Here is a 22,202-nt window from a genome sequence, read left to right as displayed (position 1 = left end):
TCTAACACAACATTTCTCTGGAATGACAGGAGTTAGTAATTCAACATCACAGGAAGAAAAAATCAGTTTCAGAAATCCCCTGTGGTTGTGCCGTAAGTCAAGGAATTAGCCAACAGTTTCAACCAGATGAAACCCAAACACAGGGAAAAGGTTCTACACACACACACACACACACACACACACACACACACACACACACACATTTTTGCTTTTACTGACAACACACAGAGAGCACCTTATACAAACAAGTGGTTTAAATCACTTCTTTAAATGAAAATGGAAACCACTTTTTAAAATAAAATACAACCGAAACAGCACTGACTAACAGTGGAGAACACCTAAAAGAGAACTTTCTTTAAACCATGCTGATTATACCCCCCAACAGCTGAGGTTATCTAGAGTTCCGCAGTGTACCCACAGTGGTATCCTGTTTTCCTCCAGATTACGCAACTCAGTTCATTAAGAAAAGAAACTAATTGGCCCTGAGTGGGCAGCTCAGTCGGTTTCCAGTCCAGCTTCACCTGTCTTGATAATATCGAGTTTTTTCCTTTAACATTAAGTCCTTTTACTTAAAATTTCCACAAATACTTAGGAAGAAATAAGTCATGACCTTAAACAGAGTGCTCAAACCTTTTCACGCACACAAAAAGCCACAAGAAAAAAAAACCTACATTTACGTCAGATCCCAAACCTCACCATAGTATGTGAATTACAGCTTAATAAAGCTACTTAATAAAAAGGAAGAGGGGAGGAAAATCCAACGTGGCTCGTCCTCCCACCCCCACCCCACTCGAGGACAGAGCTCTTGGTTCCGAGAGGCGTTCCAAGCTCCGAAGCCAGCTGGACGGCACCCGGACTTCACAGACGGTCAAAAGGCATCGAGTTATATCAAAACCCCAGCACGGGCTAAAACATGCAGTAGTCGCCTAACAATTGGCTCGTGTGATCATGTACTGCTGCTACGAAAAACGCAGAAGCCACCTAGCACCCGGTCGAGGCACTTCGTATCTAGACTCTCCCCTCCTGGAGGTGTGTGGGCTGGGGGTGGACTGGGTGCTGGGGCCGCCCGGACCCGGGCCGGTGGGTACCTTGCAGCCGCTCGGCTCGGGCGCCGCCTCTCGGCCGGGTTTCCACCGCCCCGCAGGAGGACGCTGACGAGACGGAGAAGTCGGACGAGTCAGAACCCGGCGATCCGGGCGCCGAGGGCCCCGACGCGGAACAGCTGGCGTCGCAGGCGCCCGGGGCCGCGGCAGGCGGCGACGCGCCGTAGAAGTAGGCCAAGTTGAGCGGGCTGGTCATGAGGCCGCCGTCCCCAGCAGCGTCCAGCAGCCCCTCTCCGCCACGGCTGTCGTCCAGCAGCTTGTCCACGATCATGCTCCCAGACGCGGCGCTCGGGGACCCCCAGAAACCTGCGCGCGCTGCCCCCGGCTGAGGCTGTGGCTGTGATGGGACCGAGACCTACCGGAGGGAGGACGGCGCGGGCACGGGCGCGGCCCTCGTCGGCCCAGCTTTATAACCCGCCTTCGGGGGCCAGGGGCGGGGAGAAAGCGCCAACCTCCCCCAAACCCGGCCTGGTGATTGGCGGTGGTGTCTGGGCGTCCAGACCCTCCTCCGGATGCGCTCGGTTTCCAGTAAAATGTACAGGATGAAGCAATGTGCCCTCCGCCCTCGCCCCGCCCGCACGGCTCCGCCTGGATGGACCGGTTGTTTTCTTGCACTTCAACTAGAAACCCCAACCAAGAGCAGCTTCCCGCCTCCGGGACCCTGAACCCCCGCCCCCACCGTCGGAACTGCTAGGCCAGCCCCGCCCCCCACGCCCTCTGGCCAGGCCCCGACCTGGAGGAGACTGTGTGCGACTGAGGCCTTGGGCTGCAGCGGGAGGCTGGGAGGCGAACGGGACCGGGTTTGGCGGAGTCGGAAGTCCGGGACTGAGCGCGCCCCACACCCCGCTGCCAAAGCTCCTCGCCCGCCAGATTTAAGACATCTCTAGAGGGGTTCTTAAGGGCGAGTCTTCTCCAGCACCTCAAAGCAACTTGTCTCCTTTTAGGAAACGTTTCACAGCGTTTCTTTTCAGAGTCCCAAGCTAAACATAATTTAAAGCCCGTTTTCTGTCTTAAAATTGTAATCAGGGAAAAAGCTAATATTTTTGTTGGTGGCGGCTGGGGGTGGGGGCAGTCCGGGAATAAAAAGTAGTGCCCTACACCCATGTATCCTTCAATACTGGAACAAAGGCATTTTAGCAAAATGATAAATACACATATACTTAAGTGTCTATATTTATATATGTAATTTCTTGATTCTGTATGACTTTACATTGTGTCTAATAAACACAAATTTCGCTGTTTCCTGTTTTAAATACTTTTAAAAAGAGATTTATACAAATTTTTATTTAAGTCCTGTTGTCAAAACCCATGCCTAGGAGTTGACAGGAGAATGAATGATTGTATCTGCCTTTCAAGTATATTATAATCTTGCAGGAATAATAAGGTAAGTACTTGCATGGTATATTAAAAGAAACTGATTATGATTGAATATCATGAGGGATACAAAGTTCAGTTAGTGTCCTAAAAAGAAAGACAAGAAGTCTTGTGGAGGAGAAGAGGCCATGGGAAAATCTTTGCAAAAGAGATGGCAGTTGAGACAGGCACTAAAGGATGGGTGGGATTTCAACCCACAGCATTTACAGCATAAGTGAAGAACTAAGAAAGAAGAGAAGTCAGATAAAAGCTGAGTCCCTTTTAGGATAGGCAAAGGGAAGGTGATAATATTAAATGGAAAAGGTAGCTTGGTGCCTTTGGGTGGGGCACTCCAGTGGCAGGCTGAGACACTGGATCTTCATTTAATAAACTGAGTGAACGTGAAAGACTTGGAGGCAGACAAAATCTGGAAGCAGCTTAGAGGGTGCAACATGGGGGGGCCCAGAGACCATCAGGAGCCACAGCAGTAGCCCAGGAGGGAAAGGACCTGACGCTGGGGAAAAGGCAGTAGGAAAGAGGAAAGAAATGAAAAGAAAGCAGGGCTGGGCAGCACTGCGAGGGCAAAATCCAGAGGTCTGGCCCGGGTGGAGGCAGGGAGTCCTGAAGGGGTCCCTAGTCAGGCTCTGGTGTGGGCGGGATGACAGATAAACGAGGATGCCAGCTTCAGATCACAAGGACATTAGAAAAAGCAGAATGCTAGGGTTCCAAGAGGAAAGAGGAGAAGGGAGGGAGACAGTTGAGCATGAGTTTACTCAGTATTAACACTGGTATAAGACCCTGGTTGGGGTTCCAAAGTATTTCCTTGTTTCTCACAAAGTGTTGTATTGCTCCAAAAACTTATTGCTGCCTCTCCCTCCCAATTTTTGGATTTTGGTAACTTATTAAGAAAATAAATAATGAAACAACTTGCTTGATATATCTGCAGAAAATAAAAAGTTCCAGTTATTACAATTCCTAAGAAACCAACATCGCTTAAAAGATGCTCCAAAGAACATGTTGGGCTTTTTCAATACAATCTATTTGGATTTTATTTCCTCCTCCATTTACAGGAAGAGCAGAGTGAACTTTCTGGACATCTTTAACAATCTAATATGGAGTCGCTGTCAGCCATGACAGTTATGTCAAGTGTTATGTGAGGACTGCGTTAATGGGGTGTAACAGCAATGCCCAAAACCACAAGTCTGGACACCTGGATAAGGACTCCATCTGGTTACCAGTACAAGTGGGACCTCCACTACTGGCTGGCAATAACTCAGAGCCCCAGCACCGAATACTGGAGCTTGGCTGTACCATGGGTCACCCTTGGAGTCCTGCCAGACTTCCATTCCACTGGACCCTGCCACCACTTTGGCCATATGGCTTGAGACAATGCCCATCTCTCTACCTGTGATCTGGGCCAGTGACGAGGACTTCATGGCCCCACACACACTCTGCTTGCTTCTATTGTGTAAGCTCCCCCTCTCTGTGTGTAACCTGCATGTGACTCTCCTGGCTTATTGGCTCATCTCCCGTAATAAATCTCGCGTTGTGTGAGTGACTTCTTTCAGGGATGCTGCCTCGCTCACAACATCCCCACTAATATATTTTAAGTATATAAAATAATGGCCTTAAATGGCCATTCCAAAAAATTCATGGATATAATCCATGGCAACTATTTATTCTTTTTACAAAATGCTCCCCTTAAAATTATTTTCTGTTTCACTTGGTATATAAAAATTCAAACCTCAAAATTAAAGCCTCTGGAGAACTTTATGTAGATAAATATGATCAGTGAAAGACTGATGTCTCAAAGTAAACATTCAAAGCTTTCTGTGAAATGCTAAAGCAGTCATACTATTTGAGAAGACCACAACCCCCAAAGCCCAGAAACCCTCCCAGACACAGTCAAGAATTATTGTTAACTTCACTTCAAAAGGAAAATTTAAAAATATTCTGCTTCATTTAAATGTTGAAATACATAATCAATTTGTCTTATTTGCTTGAATGATACGCCACCACCATTGTTCTAATCAAATATGGTTGAACATTCACTCAAGTAGAAGACAGCCATCATGTTATGAGGACACTGGAAAAGTCCACTAAAGCAAATGGCCAGCAGCAACTGGCCAAACATGTAAGTGAACCATTTGGAAAGTGGACCTTCCAGGGACACATTAGCCCTTTAGATGACTGCACCACTGACCAACATCTTGACTGTAGTCTCATGAGCAACCCTGAGCTAGAAGCTAGAACTCCCCCTCCCCAAAACCACTCCCAGATTCCTAACCACAAAAATTGTATTCAAAAAATGAGGCCTTAAGAAATTGCCCACAGTCACACCGTTCATCACAGGTGGGGAAGAGGTTAAAATCCTCATCTGTCTGATTCTGGAGACCGATCTTTTGCTTTAAAAAGGGAGGTTATACGGATTGGAAGTCGCCAAATAGTCATGGAGATGTCAAGTGCAGCACAGGGATACAGTCGGTAATATTGTAATGACAATGTATGGTGCCAGGTGAGTTCTTGAAATAACAGGGGAACCACTGTGTGACGTTGACGATTAACAACTTTGTTGTACGCTTGAAACCAATACAAGATAATACTGAATGTAACTGTAATGGAAAAATAAATAAGGAGAAAATTCCAGAAAAAAACAATTCATTAGGTTGTGTGTTTTTTTTTAAAGGGAGATTAGAAGATTCATTTTCCTCATGGTTCAGATGCACCTGCTACATCTAATGATACAGAAAAAGATGAAATGATATGTCAGAATTTCCTGACTCAGGAAACGGAGAAATCTGTTTCCAAGTAATTGGGAGAAACTGTTAAGTAAGGACTAAAAACATGATGATGCTAGCATTGCCGTGGCTTTATAGACATTAATCATTTACCTTGTGTCTTACACAGTGGATATTGCTGAATTCATTATAATATTGTGCCAGTTAAGTAAAAGGTACTAAACTTTTTAAAGATTTTATTTATTTTTAGAGACAGGGGAAGGGAAGGAGAAAGAGAGGGAGAGAACCAACTGGGGACGGGGCCTGCAGCCCAGGCGTGTGCCCCGACTGGGAATCGAACCAGTGACCTTTTGGTTCACAGCTGGGCACTCAATCCACTGAGGAACACCAGCCAGGGTTATAAAAGGTACTAAAATTTAAAAGTGTAGATGTAATGAGCTTTTTGTGTGGTCAGAAGCTTCTTGATATAATTTCAGTCTTCTGACCATCATGGTATGAAACTAGAAATCATCATAAGGAAAAATGGAAAAACACACCAACGCATGGAGGCTAAATTACATGTTACTACACAATGAATGGGTCAACAATGAGATCAAGGAAGAAATTAAAAGATTCCATGAAACAAATGAAAATGAGAACACAACAACCCAAAATCTATGGGACAAAGGAAAAGCAGTTCTTAAAAGGGAAGTTCACAGAATTACAAGCCTTTCTCAAGAAACAAGAAAAATCTCAAGTAAGCAAGCCAACTTGAAACTTAAGGAATCTTGAAAAAGAACAACAAAGAAAACCCAAAGTAGAAGAAAGAAAATAATAAAGATCAAAGCAGAAATAAACGAAATAGAGTCTTATAAAATACCAAACAAATCAATGAAATCAAGAGGAAAAAAGAAAAGACCCAAAATAAATAAAATCAGAAATAAAGAGAAGTAACAACTGACATCAAAGAAATACAAATGCTTCTAAGAAAATATCATGAACATTTACATAAGAACAAATTGAACAATCTGAAGGAAATGGATAAATTCCTAAAAACATACAGTCTTATAAAACTAAGTCAGGAATAATCAGGTAAACTGAATAAACAGATCACAATTAGTGAAATTGAAGAAGCAATAAAAAATTTCTAAAAAACAAAAGTCCTGAACCCAATGGTTTCATAAGTGAATTTTAACAAACATTCCAAGAACTAACACTTCTCAAACAATTCAAGAATTCAAGAGGAGGGAAGACTCCCAGCTCATTTTACAAAGCCAGCGTTATCCTAATTCCAAAACTAGTTAAGGACATTACAAAGAAAGAAAATTATAGGCCAATATCCCTGATGAACATAGCTACTGAAATCCTCAACAAAATATCAGCAAACCAGATCAAGCAGTATATTAAAAAGATAATGTCTGGGAGGGGATGAGGCTTGGTTTTTTCCTCTTTTCCCTTCCCTTAGATAAAAAAAGATAATGCAACATGATTGAGTGGGATTCATTCCTGGGATGAAAGATCAGTTCAATATTCACAGATCAATAAATGTGTTACTCCACATAAATAAAGTGAAGGATAAAAATCATAGTATCATGGATGCAGAAAAAGCATTTTATAAAATCCAACATCCATTTATGATTTAAAAAAAAACTCTTAGCAAAATGGGAATAGAGGAAACATACCTCAACATAACAAAGGCCACATGTGACAAACCCACAGCTAACATCATTCTCAACTGGAAAAAGCTAAAAGCATTTTCCTTAAGATCAGGAATAAAACAAGGATGTTTACTTTCCCCACTTTTATTCAACACAGTATTGGAAGTCCCTGCCACAGCAATCAGACAAGAAGAAGAATTAAAAGGTATCCAGGTTGGAAATTTAAAAAAATAAAACTGTCAGTATGTATAGATGAAATGATATTAAAAATTCCACCAAAAAACTATTAGAATTGATAAATGAATTCAGTAAAGCAGCAGGATACAAAATTATATTCAGAAATTGGTTGAACTGTTATAAACCAATAATGAATTGAATTATCAGAAAGAGAAACTAAGAAAACAATCCCATTTACAATTGCACCCCAAAATAAATAAAATACCTAGTAATAAAGTTTAACCAATGATATAAAAAAATTGTATTTAGAAAATCATAAGACACTGAAGAAAGAAACTGAAGAAGATACAAATAAGTGGAAGCACATACTATATTCATGGATTGGAAGAACTAATAGCATTAAAATGTCCATACTACCCAAAGAAATCTATAGATTCAATGTGATTCCTATCAAGATACCAATGGTGCATATTTCACAGAACTAGGAGAAATATTCCAAAATGTATATGGAACCACAAAAGATCCTGAATTGTCACAATAATCTTGAGAAAGAAGAACAAAGTTGGAGGAAACACACTACCTGATATCTAACAATATCATGAGGCTTTAATAATCAAAACAACATGGTACTGGCATAAAAAACAGACATATAAATCAGGGGAACAGAATAAAGAGCCTGGAAATAAACCCATGCCTTTATAGTCTATTAATATTTGACAAAGAAAGTAAGAACATACAATAGGGTAAAGGCAGTATATTCAATAAATGGTGTTAGGAAAATTGGACAGATACACATACGCACAAAAAGTGAAACTAGATCAACTTTTTACACCATACACAAGAACAAACTCAAAATGGATTAAAGACTTGAATGTATGACTTGAAGCCATAAAAAAAATCTATAAAAATACATAGGTAGTAAAATCTCAGACATTTCTCACAGTGACATTTTTTTCTAATATATCTCCTCAGGGGAAAGAAAAGAAAATATAAACAAATGAAACTATATCAAATTAAAAATGTTTTTTCACAGCAAAGGATACCATCAACAAAATAAAAAGACAACCTACTGAATGGGAGAACATATTTCCCAATAATACATCTGATAAGAAGTTAATATCCATAATTTATAAACAACTTATAGAACTTAACATCTCTCCCCCCAAAAAACAACAATCCAATTTAGATGTGGGCAAAGGACCTTAATAGACACTTCTCCAAAGAGGACATACAGATGGTTCATAGATGTAGGAAAAAATTCTCAATGTCACTAATCATCAAAGAAAGAAAAATTAAAACCACAGTGATGCACCACCTCACACCTGTCAGAATGGCCATCATCAATAAATCAACAAACAAGTGATGGCAAGGATGTGGAGGAAAGGAAACTCTCATGCACTGTTGGTGGGAATGCAGACTGGTGCATCCACTATACAAAACAGTATGAAATTTCCTCAAAAAATTAAAAATGGGGCCCTGGCTGGTATAGCTCAGTGGATTGAGTGCAGGCCTGTGAACCAAAGCATCACCGGTTTGATTCCCAGTCAGGGCACATGCCTGAGTTGCAGGCCAGATCCCCAGTATGGGGTGTGCTAGAGGCAACCACACATTGATGTTTCACTCCCTCTCTTTCTCCCTCCCTTCCCCATCTCTCTAAAATAAAAAAATAACATCTTTAAAAAATTAAAAAATGGAACTGCCTTAATACACAGAAATTCCCCTTCTGGGGATTTATTAGAAGAAACCTGAAAGACTAATTTGAAAGTATATAAGAACTGCAACATTATTTACAATAGCCAAGACTTAGAAGTAGCTCAATTACCCATCAGTAGGTGAGTATATATAAAAGCTGTGGTACATTTACAGAATGGGATACTACTTAGCCGTAAAAAGAAGATGACGATGACGGAAATCTTACATTCTGGGAGCACATAGATGGACCTGGAGAGCATTATGCTAAGTGAAATAAGCCAGTCAGAAAGAGACAAATACCATATGATCTCTCTCATAGTGGAATCTAATGAACAAAATAAACAAACATACAAAACATAAACAGATTCATAGATAGGTAAGACAGATTGGCAGCTGTCAGAGAGGAATGGGGTTGCAGGACTGGATGAAGAAGGTGAAGAGATAGATGTCAAGCAAAAAAGGAAAAAAAAAAAACCTCTCACAGACACAGACAATAGTATGGTGATTACCAGAGGGAAAGAGGGATGGGGCAGGTAGAAGAGGAGGGTCAAGGGGGTACAAATGGTGATGGAAGGAGGCTTCCTTTGGGTGGTGAGCACACAATACAATATATAGATGATGCATTATAGAATTATACACTTGAGTTCTATGTAATCGTATTAACCAGTGTCACTCCAGTAAATTCAATAAATTGAATTTAAAAAAGAAATAAATTTCTTTTAAAAAAGAAAATGTGTATAACTCAATTAAATGATATTTTCTATATGAATAATGCAAAATGTTACAAAATCACACATTGCATTCAAGGTGCAATGGATATTACTATGTCAGAGTAAAAAAAAATCATTGATATGACTTCAGATTCCACATTGCTTTTATCCTTAAGGAACTACCACTTATTTTGGCATATAAAAGAATAATATTCACAACTATCTGAAAACAATATTAAAATATTTCTTCCTTTTTCAACTACACATCTGTATAATGCCAAATTGTCTTCATATGTTTCAACCAAAACAACATACTGCAATAAACTAAATGCAGAAACAGATGAATATGTGTCTTCCATAAAGCTAGGCATTCAGAGATTTGCAAAAAATGTAAAACAATACTGTTCTCAATAATTTTTTCCAGTTTGGAAAATATAGTTTTACAAATACACTAGTAAAAATTTTTTAAATGTTACTGCTAGAATGTATATGATACATCATTCAAAGTAATAATTCCAGATGGGACTGATAACTGTTTAACACAGGTTCTGGAACCTTCCTCTCCTCTCCATCTTGAACTGTCCAAGTCAGGCTTTTATCTCTCACCTGGCCAAATGATCGCCCATCCAGCCTTGCCCACCTAAAACCACCCTCCAGACTGCCATCGCCAGTCTGTGTCCTAGCGCCTGTTTTTCTAGGCACTAGGACATAGCAGTATACCAGACAAAAAGCCCTGCTTTGTAAAGCTTATATCTAGAGGTCTGATCATTCTGGTCATACTCGGATCCTATTACTATTACTGAAATACATTTGAGGCCTGTCCGGAAAAAGTCCAGCCATGGTTAACATAATGAGAACAGTCCATGTAATATCAAGACATCAAGGTAACCTGTCAGCCAAGGAGAGTGGACTGGAATGCACGTGCATGATGATGACTTCACTGTACTAGTCAGTGGGGGCAGTAGACACCATTGAGTGAGCGTGTGCACTGTGTGGCTGTCTCAATTAAAAATGACTAAACGAGTAGAGCAATGAATCTGCATCACATTTTGCATTAAACTTCAGCATTCCTCTGCAGAAACTATTTGGATGATTCAGAAGGATGCAGCTATAGGCAGCAGGTGATTGGCACTTTTATCACAACAACGTGCAGAATTTTTTAGTGAAACTTCACATCACCCAGGTGACTCAGCCCCCTACAGCCCATGCTTGGTGCCCTGTGACTTCTGGCTTTTCCCAAAACTAAAATCATCTTTGAAAGGGAAGAGATTTCAGACTGTCGATGAGATTCAGAAAATGCAACAGGGCAGCTCATGGTGATTGGGAGACTGTGTGAGGTCCCAAGGTGCCTACTTTGAAGGGGACTGAGGTGTCCTTGGTCCTATGTACAAGGTTTCTTGTATCTTGTATCTTCTTCAATAAATATGTTTTCTTCATATTCCATGGCTGGATACCTTCTGGAGAGACCTTGTATACTCAGTACTCTGAGGGCTAACACACCTCCCAAGAATACGTATACACATCTGGTTTCCCAGGCTTTGACACAAACAGATGTAGCTAGTAAGATCTATAACCTGCTTTGTTACAAGTGCATGACACATTATTTTATGCGTTTTAACTTGGGAAGTCCGAAACATTGTCTTTGGAAATAGGTCCTTTTTACAGCAAATCATTAACATCTGATATCAAAGCACAGTCTACCCTTGTATTTCTGTTGAGGAAATTTCTCAAAGCAGCAAGCAAATATACCTGTCTAGTAACCTAATCATCATATAGATGAATTAGCAAAGGGTTTCCACATCTTGGAACACTTTCCTCAGTGATGACAGGATGAACTTGAAACACTGCTAAGTACAGTATGTACAGTATGTACAACCTTGCATATTATGGACTGGTTGTGTCAAGGCAACGTGAATGCTGGTGTGTCCCTAGAAACATCTCTCTGGAGCTTTCTCTTGCTGAAAATATCTACATAGAGGTAAATGCACCACTTTACCGCACAAATGTTTTTTTAGCAGCTATGATGTGCCGGTGAGTTGTCCATTAGGTGAGTAGCCTCACTGCTTTCTAGTAGGTACACATGGCCGTCTTCTGATGGATGGGTGGAAGAGGCTCCTCGAATTGTACAAGGCTAGGTCACACAGCTAAACAACCTGATCAATTAAATGCCCTTTGAAAAAAGGCTGAATCACGGCGGCACCACAGTAGCCCAGCACACCTTACAGCCCGGCAGCAGACTGAAATCAAAGTCTGTGAATCAGAAAATAATACAAATTTGTCTTCCTCTTTAACACTTCATTTATAGAGAAAGGAGTTTTTTCCACTGGATATGAGAAAATATTCACATATTAAAAATGTGTATATGATTCGTACCCAATCAAATGATGGGATAGAGTAAAGTTCAATGTCGGTCTGCAGGGCTGTCCACCGTGTCCTCTCTAAGTAATGATCAAAATTCGCACAAAACATCCACATGAAGCTCATGCACTTCCCTAAAATTTACCCTTAAATTGTTCTTAGCTCATGAGGGTGTGTCCCGATTTCTACGTAATGTTGAACTTTATCCACAAAATACACAGAGAGAAATATAAATGAGGTAGGTGATACTTGTCCAAAGGGCAGAGCATTACGCATTCTGTGGTTGCTTCTGCTTTCTCTATCCTGTTGACAATCGAAAGATTTCATTTCCATATATATATATATATATATATATATATATATATATATATATGAGTGAAACCATCATCATAAATACTGAATAGGGGAATATTGTCAACTCTCACCTCCTTTAAAGGATACTAAACCTGAACTGCATTAAACAGAATGGTGAAAAAAGAAAAATATCTTCTCTCAACTCCTCGTTTCCTCCCTTTTTCCTACTCCATTATCTTTTTTCTTCCCTCTTTCCCACACAAATATGCAGATTCTAGACATTAAAACATAGTCCAAAATTTTTCTTCCCTGCGGATCCCTCAATAAAAAACTCCCGCCCTCTGGAAAGTTAGCTCAGCTTTCAGAAAGAATACTCTGATAAGCTGATTCACACTGGAGTGTAAATAAATAACTTTGTTACCTTTCATGGGAATATTTATCTTTTAAGGAGAAAAAAAATTAAAGGCAATAAATTAAGTCCAAAGGACTGAATATTTCATAGTTAAATTTGGGGATGTGAGGTAATTAAGCAAAAAAGATTTATTTTAAAGATTTATTTATTTTTAGAGGGAAGGGAAGGGAGGGAGAAAGAGAGGGAGAGAAACATCAATGTGAGGTTGCCTCTCACATGGCCCCCACTGGGGACCTGGCCCAAAACCCAGACATGTGGCCCAACTGGGAATCAAACCTGCAAACCTTTGGTTCGCAGGTTGGCATTCAGTCCACTGAGCCATACCAGCCAGGGTGCAAAAGAATATTTTTGAAAGAAAAATCTTTCACTCTTCCTTTGTGCTAGACATTGGCTTACATGCATGGCAAAAGTGTAAAGCTAAAAAAACTTCCAAGTATTATTCTACCTTCCTTCAGGTAATGATTTCAACCAGGGGTGTCCAAAATTTTAGCATCTCTGTGCCACACTGGAAGAAGAAGAGTTGTCTGGGTCACACATTAAAAATATTGTAACACATAATCACAAAAATATCTCATAATGCTTTAAATAAATTTACCATTTTGTGTTAGACCATACTGACAGCCATTCTGGGCTACATACGGCCTGCTGGCCACAAGCTGGACACTCCTAATTTAATTGAAAGGTGGGTTAATTTGAGCATAACACCTTTTTAATGTAGAAATAAGATACTATACTTGTTAATGCTCAGTACATAGTTGCTTTTATTAATAAACATGTTGGCTGGACTGATTTATATGTTGACTTATTTTTTCTTAAAAGTTTTATATTCATAATCTCCTTTACCCTTCCCTTTTTTAGAGATAGAGAACATAATTCGTCAAATTAGATTGGGGATTAGAATATTTTATACCCTATATAAAAGCATGAATACCTTACATGCTGCATTTTATCAAGAAGAATTTTGCTTCTAGAACTTTTAATTCAGACTTTTAAACTTGAGGATTGGGACCTCTAGGAGGGTTTTGGGGGGAAGGGTATTTTTTTCACAGTCTACAAAGATTTATTTTAAATTTCTACAAACAAGGCCAGTGGTATGTGCCAGATAGAAAGAGCTAAGGAGAAATTAGCTTAGATTATGTTCAGAACAGACACCATTACCCCCCAAATAATAAACTATTATAGACCCACAGTATACTAATATTTTGATATACTGATAAGGCTAATAATAACCACAGCCACTGAATGTTCCCCACATACTGAGTTACGCTGTGTTATGCTCTCCGGCGTGACTGATGCCTGGAAGATGGGCAAAGATGGAACAGCGGTTATGAAATCTTGCTAACCACAACCCACACCAGCAGACAAAATACAACAAACATGTATATGTATAAAAAGAATTTTGTGATTGAAAGGATAATATTGGAACCAATGGGGAAATCTCAACTCTCATTTACTAAAAGACTGTAAATTTCATATACTAATGACAATGATTGGTTAAAACAATCACCTTCCCTCCCTCCAAATTGCTTTTGCCTACATTTGCTGAATACTTTCGGCCAGGAGTTAGCCTATAAGCCAAATTCAGCCTATTGCACAGGCTTTTATCTAAGAAAGATTTTTTTACATTTTTAAGTAGTTATATTTTAAATGGTTATTTAAGTGCCTACATAATATCCTCCATCTTGTCTTGTGGGGGCGAATTTGCCCACAAGTTCCCTCGTCCACCAAGGATGAAAGTAACACTACCAAGACATGATCTGCTTGGGGAGGAGAGGTGGCCAATCTCCCAGAGGAAATAGGCCCTGGAGCCCCTTTCTCAGCGCCTTTTATTGGGTTGTAATACACAGGAATACAAGTGGTAAGGATCAAATAGTAGATAACATTTCAAAGAAATCTGAGGGCTTCAGAGTCTGAGTCAGTATCTGTCAGGAAAGGGGGTTGCAGAAATTTTGGGAGACGTTATGGCCTTACTCATTTCCTGTTCGGACCCTTATCATATGAATGAAAGCACTCTTAGCAAAGCAGGCTTCACAGGACTTTAGGAACTCTTTCTTATGCTTGATCACCCTGGATCCCACTCTAGCTGACAAGGGGCTGTACCGCCTTCCCCATCATAGGTTGTCAGGCTTAAGTGGATTAGAGCCAGGAAGCGCTTCTCCCAGAGGACATGGGGGCTCGGGCTTTGTCAGAAAAACCAGGGAGCGAAGGTCCATCACTCCCTCTTTGTTGCAGCCCCCTACCCCGAGCCCTTCCATGAAGGCCTCCCAAGTGATCATGTCTGGCTTAGGTTGCCCCCCCTCTGAGGGGTCTTACCCATCTCTGACTAACTGACCACTCACTGGGGGCAGGGGGATGAATCACAGGCAGCATTTGCTACCAGAGACAAGCTTTGTCTCCTTAGTGGCTCACATTCTGGAGGTTGCTCACTCAGCTTAGCTATGGGGGGTAGTTACAATTCCTGAAACCAGGCAGAGCAGTTCCCAACATTGTCTTAGTCCATAAAACCTAAAATGTTTATAATTTGGTGCATTTCAGAGAAAGTTCACCAGCCCCTACTCTCAACAGCAGTGCTCATAGATAGACGCTCTGGTGTCGTGGCTTTGCAGCCTGCAAACTTGGCTCTGGAACTTACCAGCTGTGGGACTTGGGCAAGTCCCTTCACCTCTGAGCCTCAGTTTACACACATAAATACTATGATACTGGCATCTAAATCAAGTCACTAAAGTCACAAGATAATATACAAGGCATGTAAAGTATGTGACATATCTCAGGTGCTTAATGTTAGTTCCCATGCCCATACATTATGATGATCACTGAGTAAATCTCCACTGTGTGTGTGTGTGTGTGTGTGTGTGTGTGTGTGTGTGTGTGTGTGTAGCCAGGAGAAGCAGGTCTGCCTCGGGCTGCCTGTGGTGCGTGGGTTCTTGATTTCATGCAGGAAATATTTCACAACATGAGCCTAGGTGGTTTTGAGAATACATTTACTAAAGCTGGGGACAGTGAAACAAGTGAGGGCTTAAGACACAAGAAGCAGCAGGAGAGATCCTAGGCGGAGCTGCTCTGGCTCCCTAGAAAAGTTATAGGAAAGGTGTGAGCCACGTGGGGCTGCACGGACTCTCTGGAAAGGGAAAGTCACAGTGACAGAAGTGAGCCCAGGCAGGGCTGTTTTTAGCTCACTGAAAAAGCAGGAAAGCGGGACTATGGAGACAGGTTGTAGGCATTAGCCTGGTCCTGGCTGCAAGTCTTGTGGGGACCCTTAGAGTTTAGGAGAAAGAGAGCAAAAGCACAGGCCTGAGAGAAGGAGGGGCAAAGGTGTGCTCCAAGGTGAGCTTGCTCACTGGCTTCCTTTATCTTGAGGGTTTTTATCTATTTCCTAAAACAGGGGAGGTCTCTGGGGAGGATCCCAATAGAATATTCATCAGCTTTCTGGGTGTGTCCTTCGATATGCTGATTAATCAAAATGAGGGGTCAGGGTTGTTCTCTGGCTAGTTTTATCTTCAAAGAATGTCACTGAGGAGAGACCAGGACCAAGGCAGGTCTGCCCTGGGGCGGTCTGGAATGCATAAACCAGTTGCTCCTAAGTGCCCTTGATATCAGAAGATAAGCCCTTGTGATTTACTACCTGGCTATAAATTGCTTGGCCTGTTTGCTCAGTCATCTGTCTCAGTTTCCCCATTCCACTTGCCAAGGAAGTCTCCTAGCTTCTTCCTCTCTGCCTCATGCCTAGACAGGTTTTTGTTCAATATATCCAAGAGATTTATCCCTGGTTCTGAGTTTATCCTTGGCCCGGTTCCTGTCCCGAGAGAGTCACACCTCTTTGTCTGCACAGCGTTTCCCCCCAGAGCACTATCATGTTTGTGCAAACTGGTTGAGAAGGAGCCCAAAGTACTTTTTAAAAAAATTTATCTTTAGAGGGGAAGGGAAGGAGAGAGGGAGAGAAATATCAATGTATGGTTGCCTCTCATGCGTCCCCTGCTGGGAACCGGCCTGCAACCCAGGCATGTGCCCTGACTGGGAATCGGACCTCGATACTCTGGTTCGCAGGCCCAAGCTCAATCTACTGAGCTACATCAAAGTACTTTTAAAGTCATAATTTTATGGGGACATGTGTAACAGTGTCAATAATAAAAGTACAGCAAAAATAATCACAATTGTAGATTTATGTCAGAAAACTATCACAATGTCCTATTCCTAAAGATGCACTAACTTGGCCATGAGATTCCGTGAACAGGTTTCTCCTGTTGATATCCTTCCATTTTTCTCTGTTTCCAGCAAGCACGCTCAAATTTCACATCTTAACCTCATTCTGGATTTCAGAGACTTGTCCTGTGTCCCTGCAGAGTCTCTCTTCCCATCAGCCTGCATCTTACACAGTTTTAACGTTCCAAAAAAACATTCTAGAAAAGTGTCTGGGGGGACAAAACGCAATACTGCCAAAAAGTGGAGGACAGACAGAAACAGAGGCATCTCTTCATTTTTATGTGCTGCGTTCACTTACCTTCAGAACGTGTGACCCATGATTTTCAACCCTTTTCTCCCCCCGCACAGCTGAGAGGAATGACACACTGCCATCAGTAAGTGCTCTCTGGCGAGTATGATCTTCACTGGTGCTGTGTGGCCCTGGAAACACTTCCCCAGTGATTCCAATAATCCTTTAGGGAGTTATTACCCATCTGTTGGAGAACCATTGCTTTAAATTACTTTATCCAATAATTCTGCTACCATTTATGCCACCAGTCTGTATAGACTCCGGATCCTTATCTCTAGCTCTGACCTTGACTCTAAGTTCTAATTCCATATGGCCAAGAGTATATTCTACAGGCTGAAGACCAAACTTGCCATATTCTCCCTTTGCTCCTCCACCCTCACTGACAGACTATCTTCACTTTTCTAGAACTTTCTAGAGAACTTAAAGATTTGACTCTTTTATTCTTTGCTCCTTTATTCCACTGTAGAAAAGGTCTAATTGTTCCTTCTCCAAAATGCTTCCTACTACTTCCCTTAGTCCTCATTCCCTCTACACCAGCACATTTAGGAGCATCTGGAAGTTTGTGTGGGAGAGCCATGATGTCCACCTTTTCCCCTGCTCGACCACAGCTGAACCCTACATCAAAATTAAATTCCCATGCCTGATTTTCACATCCTCTCAACTCTATCTGCCTCAAATCTATCAGTTATCCACTGAATTGTGTCTCTCCCCCCAAATTCACATGTTAAAGTCCTACCCTTTAGTACCTCAGAATGTAATTGTATTGGTAGACAGGGCCTTTAAAGAGGTAATTAAGTTGAGAGGAGACCATTAGGATGTGCTGCAATACAAGCAGACTGGTGTCCTTATTAGAAGAGAGACACCAGGGATGCATGTGCAGAGAAAAGGCCTGTGTGGACATGCAAGAAGGCAGCTATCTGCAAGGCTAGGAGAGAAGCTTCGGGAGAAACCAACCCTGCTGGCACTTTGATCTTGGACTTCCACCTTCCAGAGCTGTCAAAAAATAAATGTCTGTTATTTAGGCCACCCGGCCTGCGGCAATGTGATACGGCAGTCCTCGCAAACTAATGCCATACCACATCATACCTTCACCTCCTACTCAATATGAAGTCCTCATGAATTCTGGAAAATAGCACAATAATTCTTACCCCAAACTTTTACCCAAGATATTGTAAATTTCTTGCCTGTAACATATATAGTCTTTATCCCTTGCTTAAAAGTAGAGGGCTTTGAAGTCTAATGAATCCAGGTTCAAATTCCAGCTCCACTCATTTAAAAGCAATATAACTTCATTAACTTCTCTAAGACTGAGAAAACTTCTCTTAAGACTGTTTCTCAGTATTAGAGAATGGGTGCATGAACTCATTCAGAAAGAATGTGGGCTAAAGGAGGTGGAATACATAATATGCCTAGAACAAGTCCTGGCACACAATATGCACTCAATGATGACAGTTTTAATTACTATCCATTTTTCAAAGTGCTGTTTAGTACTTGATTGTTAAGCATTTTAGCCTCTTTGGACCATCAACCCAACTTGGAGGGAATATAAAAGAGGAGAATCATGGAGTCCAGTTTGCAAGCCCAACCCTACCTGACCTTGATGCCACCTTAGAATGCTGAGTTAATGTAAGAAGCCATGGGAAACCATTCGGGCTTTTTGAACTGAATAAAAGCATGAGCAAACCATGCTGTAGGAAGGATAAAGTGGCAGCTGTATGTAGGTGATCTGCAAAAGTCAAGGGGACAGGTCATGAAGGAATGAACTAGAGTGGTGCCTTACGGGAACAGAGGGGGGGAATTGTTGAGGGAAATATTGGATTTACTATACAGGACTGGCAACACCTGAGCAGAGAAAGAGAAGAGAGTCAGAGGTAACTCCAGGGCCTTGAGATTGACAGCCCGGTAACACCATGGACAGAAATACAAACGCTGGGTGAAGGAGAGTGGGGAGGCACGGAGGTGGGTTTCAAGCGTCACATCCCACTCCCAGGGCTGCTCCTGCGGCTGCGTGTCACCCCACCACCTGCGGTCTGACCAGGGCAGTCCCCGTGCCCTTCTCATCCAGTCAAACTTCAAGAAGGCATTTCAAAATGTATTCATAGGTTAATTGAACTCATTAAGTTAATCAAGACATACACGGTAACCTTTCCCAAAGGCTTGCATTGTAAGAGAGGCCCCCCCAGAATGAACAACCATGAAATCTGGGTAACCCAAGCCTAAGTGATGCACGGGGCGGAGACAGCCTGTCCTTTAACCTCGTCACCACACACCGTGCCCCGCCCCCACCCCCCTACCCCCTCTGGTCTGCTGCGAAGAACACCCGGACTGGCTGCAACACGACACCATCCTTACATTTAGACCTTAGTACTGTTTTAAAGAACCTTTTCCCATGTTTACTCTGAATACTGTTCAACACCACAGATGAACAAGCGAAACTGTTTTCATTGGCTGTTTAAAATATATAAAACATCAGCAGAGAACAGCAGGGCTGAGGAGGTCCATGATGTATCAGCATGTACCATCCTTCAGACAGTCTTAGTCCTCCATGATGATGCTGGGGACGCCCAGGATGGATCGGGCAGCCTTGTCTTCCACCCCCCTGATTAAACCCACCTCCTTTACCCCTAATAGAGGCATAAAATTGAAAGCTCTTGCAGTCTTCAAAATACCTTTTCAGAGATTAGAAAATAAACAATTCTTTCACTTGTTTTCCCCTTCTCGGCTATTCGTTCAACCAACACTTGCACAGTGACCACCTGCTTACCCTACAGAGATGAGGAAAGAGGTAGAGGAGAGGAAAAGAAGGGCGATTGTCCGAACTTAAACAGCTCCTATCCTCCAGGTGTTAGTTCCTCCTCGTTCACATCTGTGGGCCACCTTTGCAGCTCTGCCCTTTTGAAACCTCCCACAAGCCTCTCTAGGTTTCTTCTAAATGTGGCATTGCATGGCAGATGGTCCACATTTCCAAAAAGATCTGACCCATATATTGTAAGTTCATGACCTCAGTGATTCTCCAAGGACTTATCTCCAGTGATGCACTTATCTGTAAGTGTGCACATGGTACCTTGCAGACACAGAAGGGTGAGCCTATAGGGGAGGTTAATTTGTTTTAATAGTTGTGGTGCTGAACATGCAGCAGACTATCTACTCCGAACTTCAGACCCCTTCCTGTCATGCTTCATGGTGTACACATCTTCTCACTGCACTCTGCCAAACACTACACAAAATGAAATAAAACAAACAGCCCTGGCTGGTGTAGCTCAGTGGATTGAGCGCAGGCCTGCGAACCAGACAATTGCGGTTCGATTCCCAGTCAGGGCACATACTGGGGTTGCAGGCCGGTTCCCTGCAGGCCAGTTCCCAGCAGGGGACGCATGAAAGGCAACCACACATTGATATTTCTCTCCCTTGCTCCTTCCCTTCCCCTCTAAAGATAAATAAATAAAATCTTAAAACTATAGAAAATGACATGGCAATTCGTGGAACTACTATCTGATGTAGCAATTCCACTTCTAGGCACAGACCTGAAAGAACTGAAAGCGGGGGCTCAAACAGACCCCTGGGCACCCATGCTCACCGGCAGCACCGCTCACAACAGCCGGAGGTGAACGCAGCCCAGGTGTCCTTCGAGGGATGAAAGGTCACACGAAATGGGCACGTACACATACAATGGGGAATTATTCACCCTTACAGAGGAGGAAAGTTCTGTCTGATATGTGCTACTAAGGTGAACCTTGAGGACATTATGCCCATGAAATAAGCCAGTCACAAATACTGTAGGATTCCACTTTTATGACGTAACTAGAGTCATCAGATTCGTAGATAGAAGGTAGAGTGGTGGTTGCCAAGAGCTTGGGGAGAGAGCGGTGGGGACGCAGTTTTTAATGGATATGGAGTTTCAGATTGAGATGAAAAATGTCTGAAGATGACTAGCAATGACAGGCGCTCAACAATGTGACTCTATTTAATGACATTGAACTATGTCATTAAAACGCTTAAAAACAGTTAAAATGATCAATTTTGTTATCTATATTTTACCACAATTTCTTAAAATATTAAACACTGTTAAGCATGTAACAGAAGAAAATATTTCTCAAAAAAATATATGAAAAGAATCATCCTCTTCTGGGAGTGAGTATTTCAAACGCCCATGACAATGCAGACACAGGCAAGACACCCAGACACGCCAGCCAGCGCAAACCTGTCCGACCTCAGTGGAACAGCTGTGTGCAGAGCACCGGCAGCTGTGTGTCCCAACCTTGCTTTGTTATCTTGCCCCCTAGGAAGACGTTTCAGAATTTTTTTCAACACTGTCCCCTGATAAAAGTTTAAAACCACAGATACTATATACAACCATTAACGTTCCGTGGCCTTTAGATAGTCACAGACTATCGTAACCTCCCTCTAAGGGACTTCACCCCAAGAACCAGTTTTTCCCTTGGGGACAATACAACCCTCTTTGACAAGGCATGACATACGAGATTAGGTACTCTGAAAAAACAGGTGCACGACAAACAGCAAATTTGACTGAAATAATCAGAGGACTTGGGGTGCACACATAGTAACCAACGCTAAAATGTGTTTAAAAGTCTTATGCCAACATTAAATGTCTGCACTCTGATAAACACCTAAAAAAATGAGAAATTAATTTTTAATGTCTTCAAATATCTGGAAATTGTCATTGTATGCATATAATATCTAGGGGATTAAGAAAATTTGGAAAAGTTTGATTCAGGTATTTGGGGTCACATACAGAGAATGTAGCATTACCAGTGTTGTTGAATGGAACCATGGCACAATTTATTTCCCTACATCAGCCACGTTCAACCTTTTTTATCTCATGGCACACATAAACCAATGACTAAAATCCCGTGGCACATCAGAAATATATTTTTTGCCAATCTGACAGTAAAAATAGGCATAGTTTAGATTCATTCACACTAAATGGCTATTGTTATGTTGTCTGTTGTTGTGTTTTTTCCATCTGACAATCTAAGGGAAAGGAAGTCAGTACCAGACTTCCAGTCAAATGGGGGGGGGGGGAGGTATATACAACTCACCATCTTGCACAACTACATCAAAATTACAACTAAACTACAGAACGATCATCATTCAGAACCTCTGAGCTGAGTGGAAGTCCTACAACTACAGAATTAAAGAAGAAACCACATGGAGATTGGTAGGAGGGGCAGTGATGTGGAATGGGCTGGTCCCACACCTATGTGTGGTGAGGGAAGGA

The 22,202-nt window shown here is 41.8% G+C and overlaps 1 protein-coding gene across 2 annotated transcripts in view; it reads right to left on the bottom strand.

Moving 5' to 3' along the window:
* The window catches only part of NFKBIZ (NFKB inhibitor zeta), a 36,191-nt gene that overhangs the window by 8,841 nt on the left and 5,148 nt on the right, over nt 1–22,202 (bottom strand). The window contains exon 1 of one of the 2 annotated variants that reach the window (XM_037142728.2): nt 1,089–1,498. The exons of the other annotated variant lie outside the window; for it this stretch is intronic. Coding sequence (XP_036998623.2) covers nt 1,089–1,374 — 286 coding nt within the window. The 5' untranslated portion in view covers nt 1,375–1,498. Of the gene's footprint in view, nt 1–1,088; nt 1,499–22,202 lie in introns of those variants that run through there. 2 annotated transcript variants of the gene reach the window in all.

This window comes from Artibeus jamaicensis, unplaced genomic scaffold, assembly GCF_021234435.1.
Source record: "Artibeus jamaicensis isolate MK-2021 breed Jamaican fruit bat unplaced genomic scaffold, CSHL_Jam_final contig_3126, whole genome shotgun sequence".
NCBI classification, from domain to species: domain Eukaryota; kingdom Metazoa; phylum Chordata; class Mammalia; order Chiroptera; family Phyllostomidae; genus Artibeus; species Artibeus jamaicensis.
This window is presented reverse-complemented; position numbering and strand designations above follow the sequence as displayed.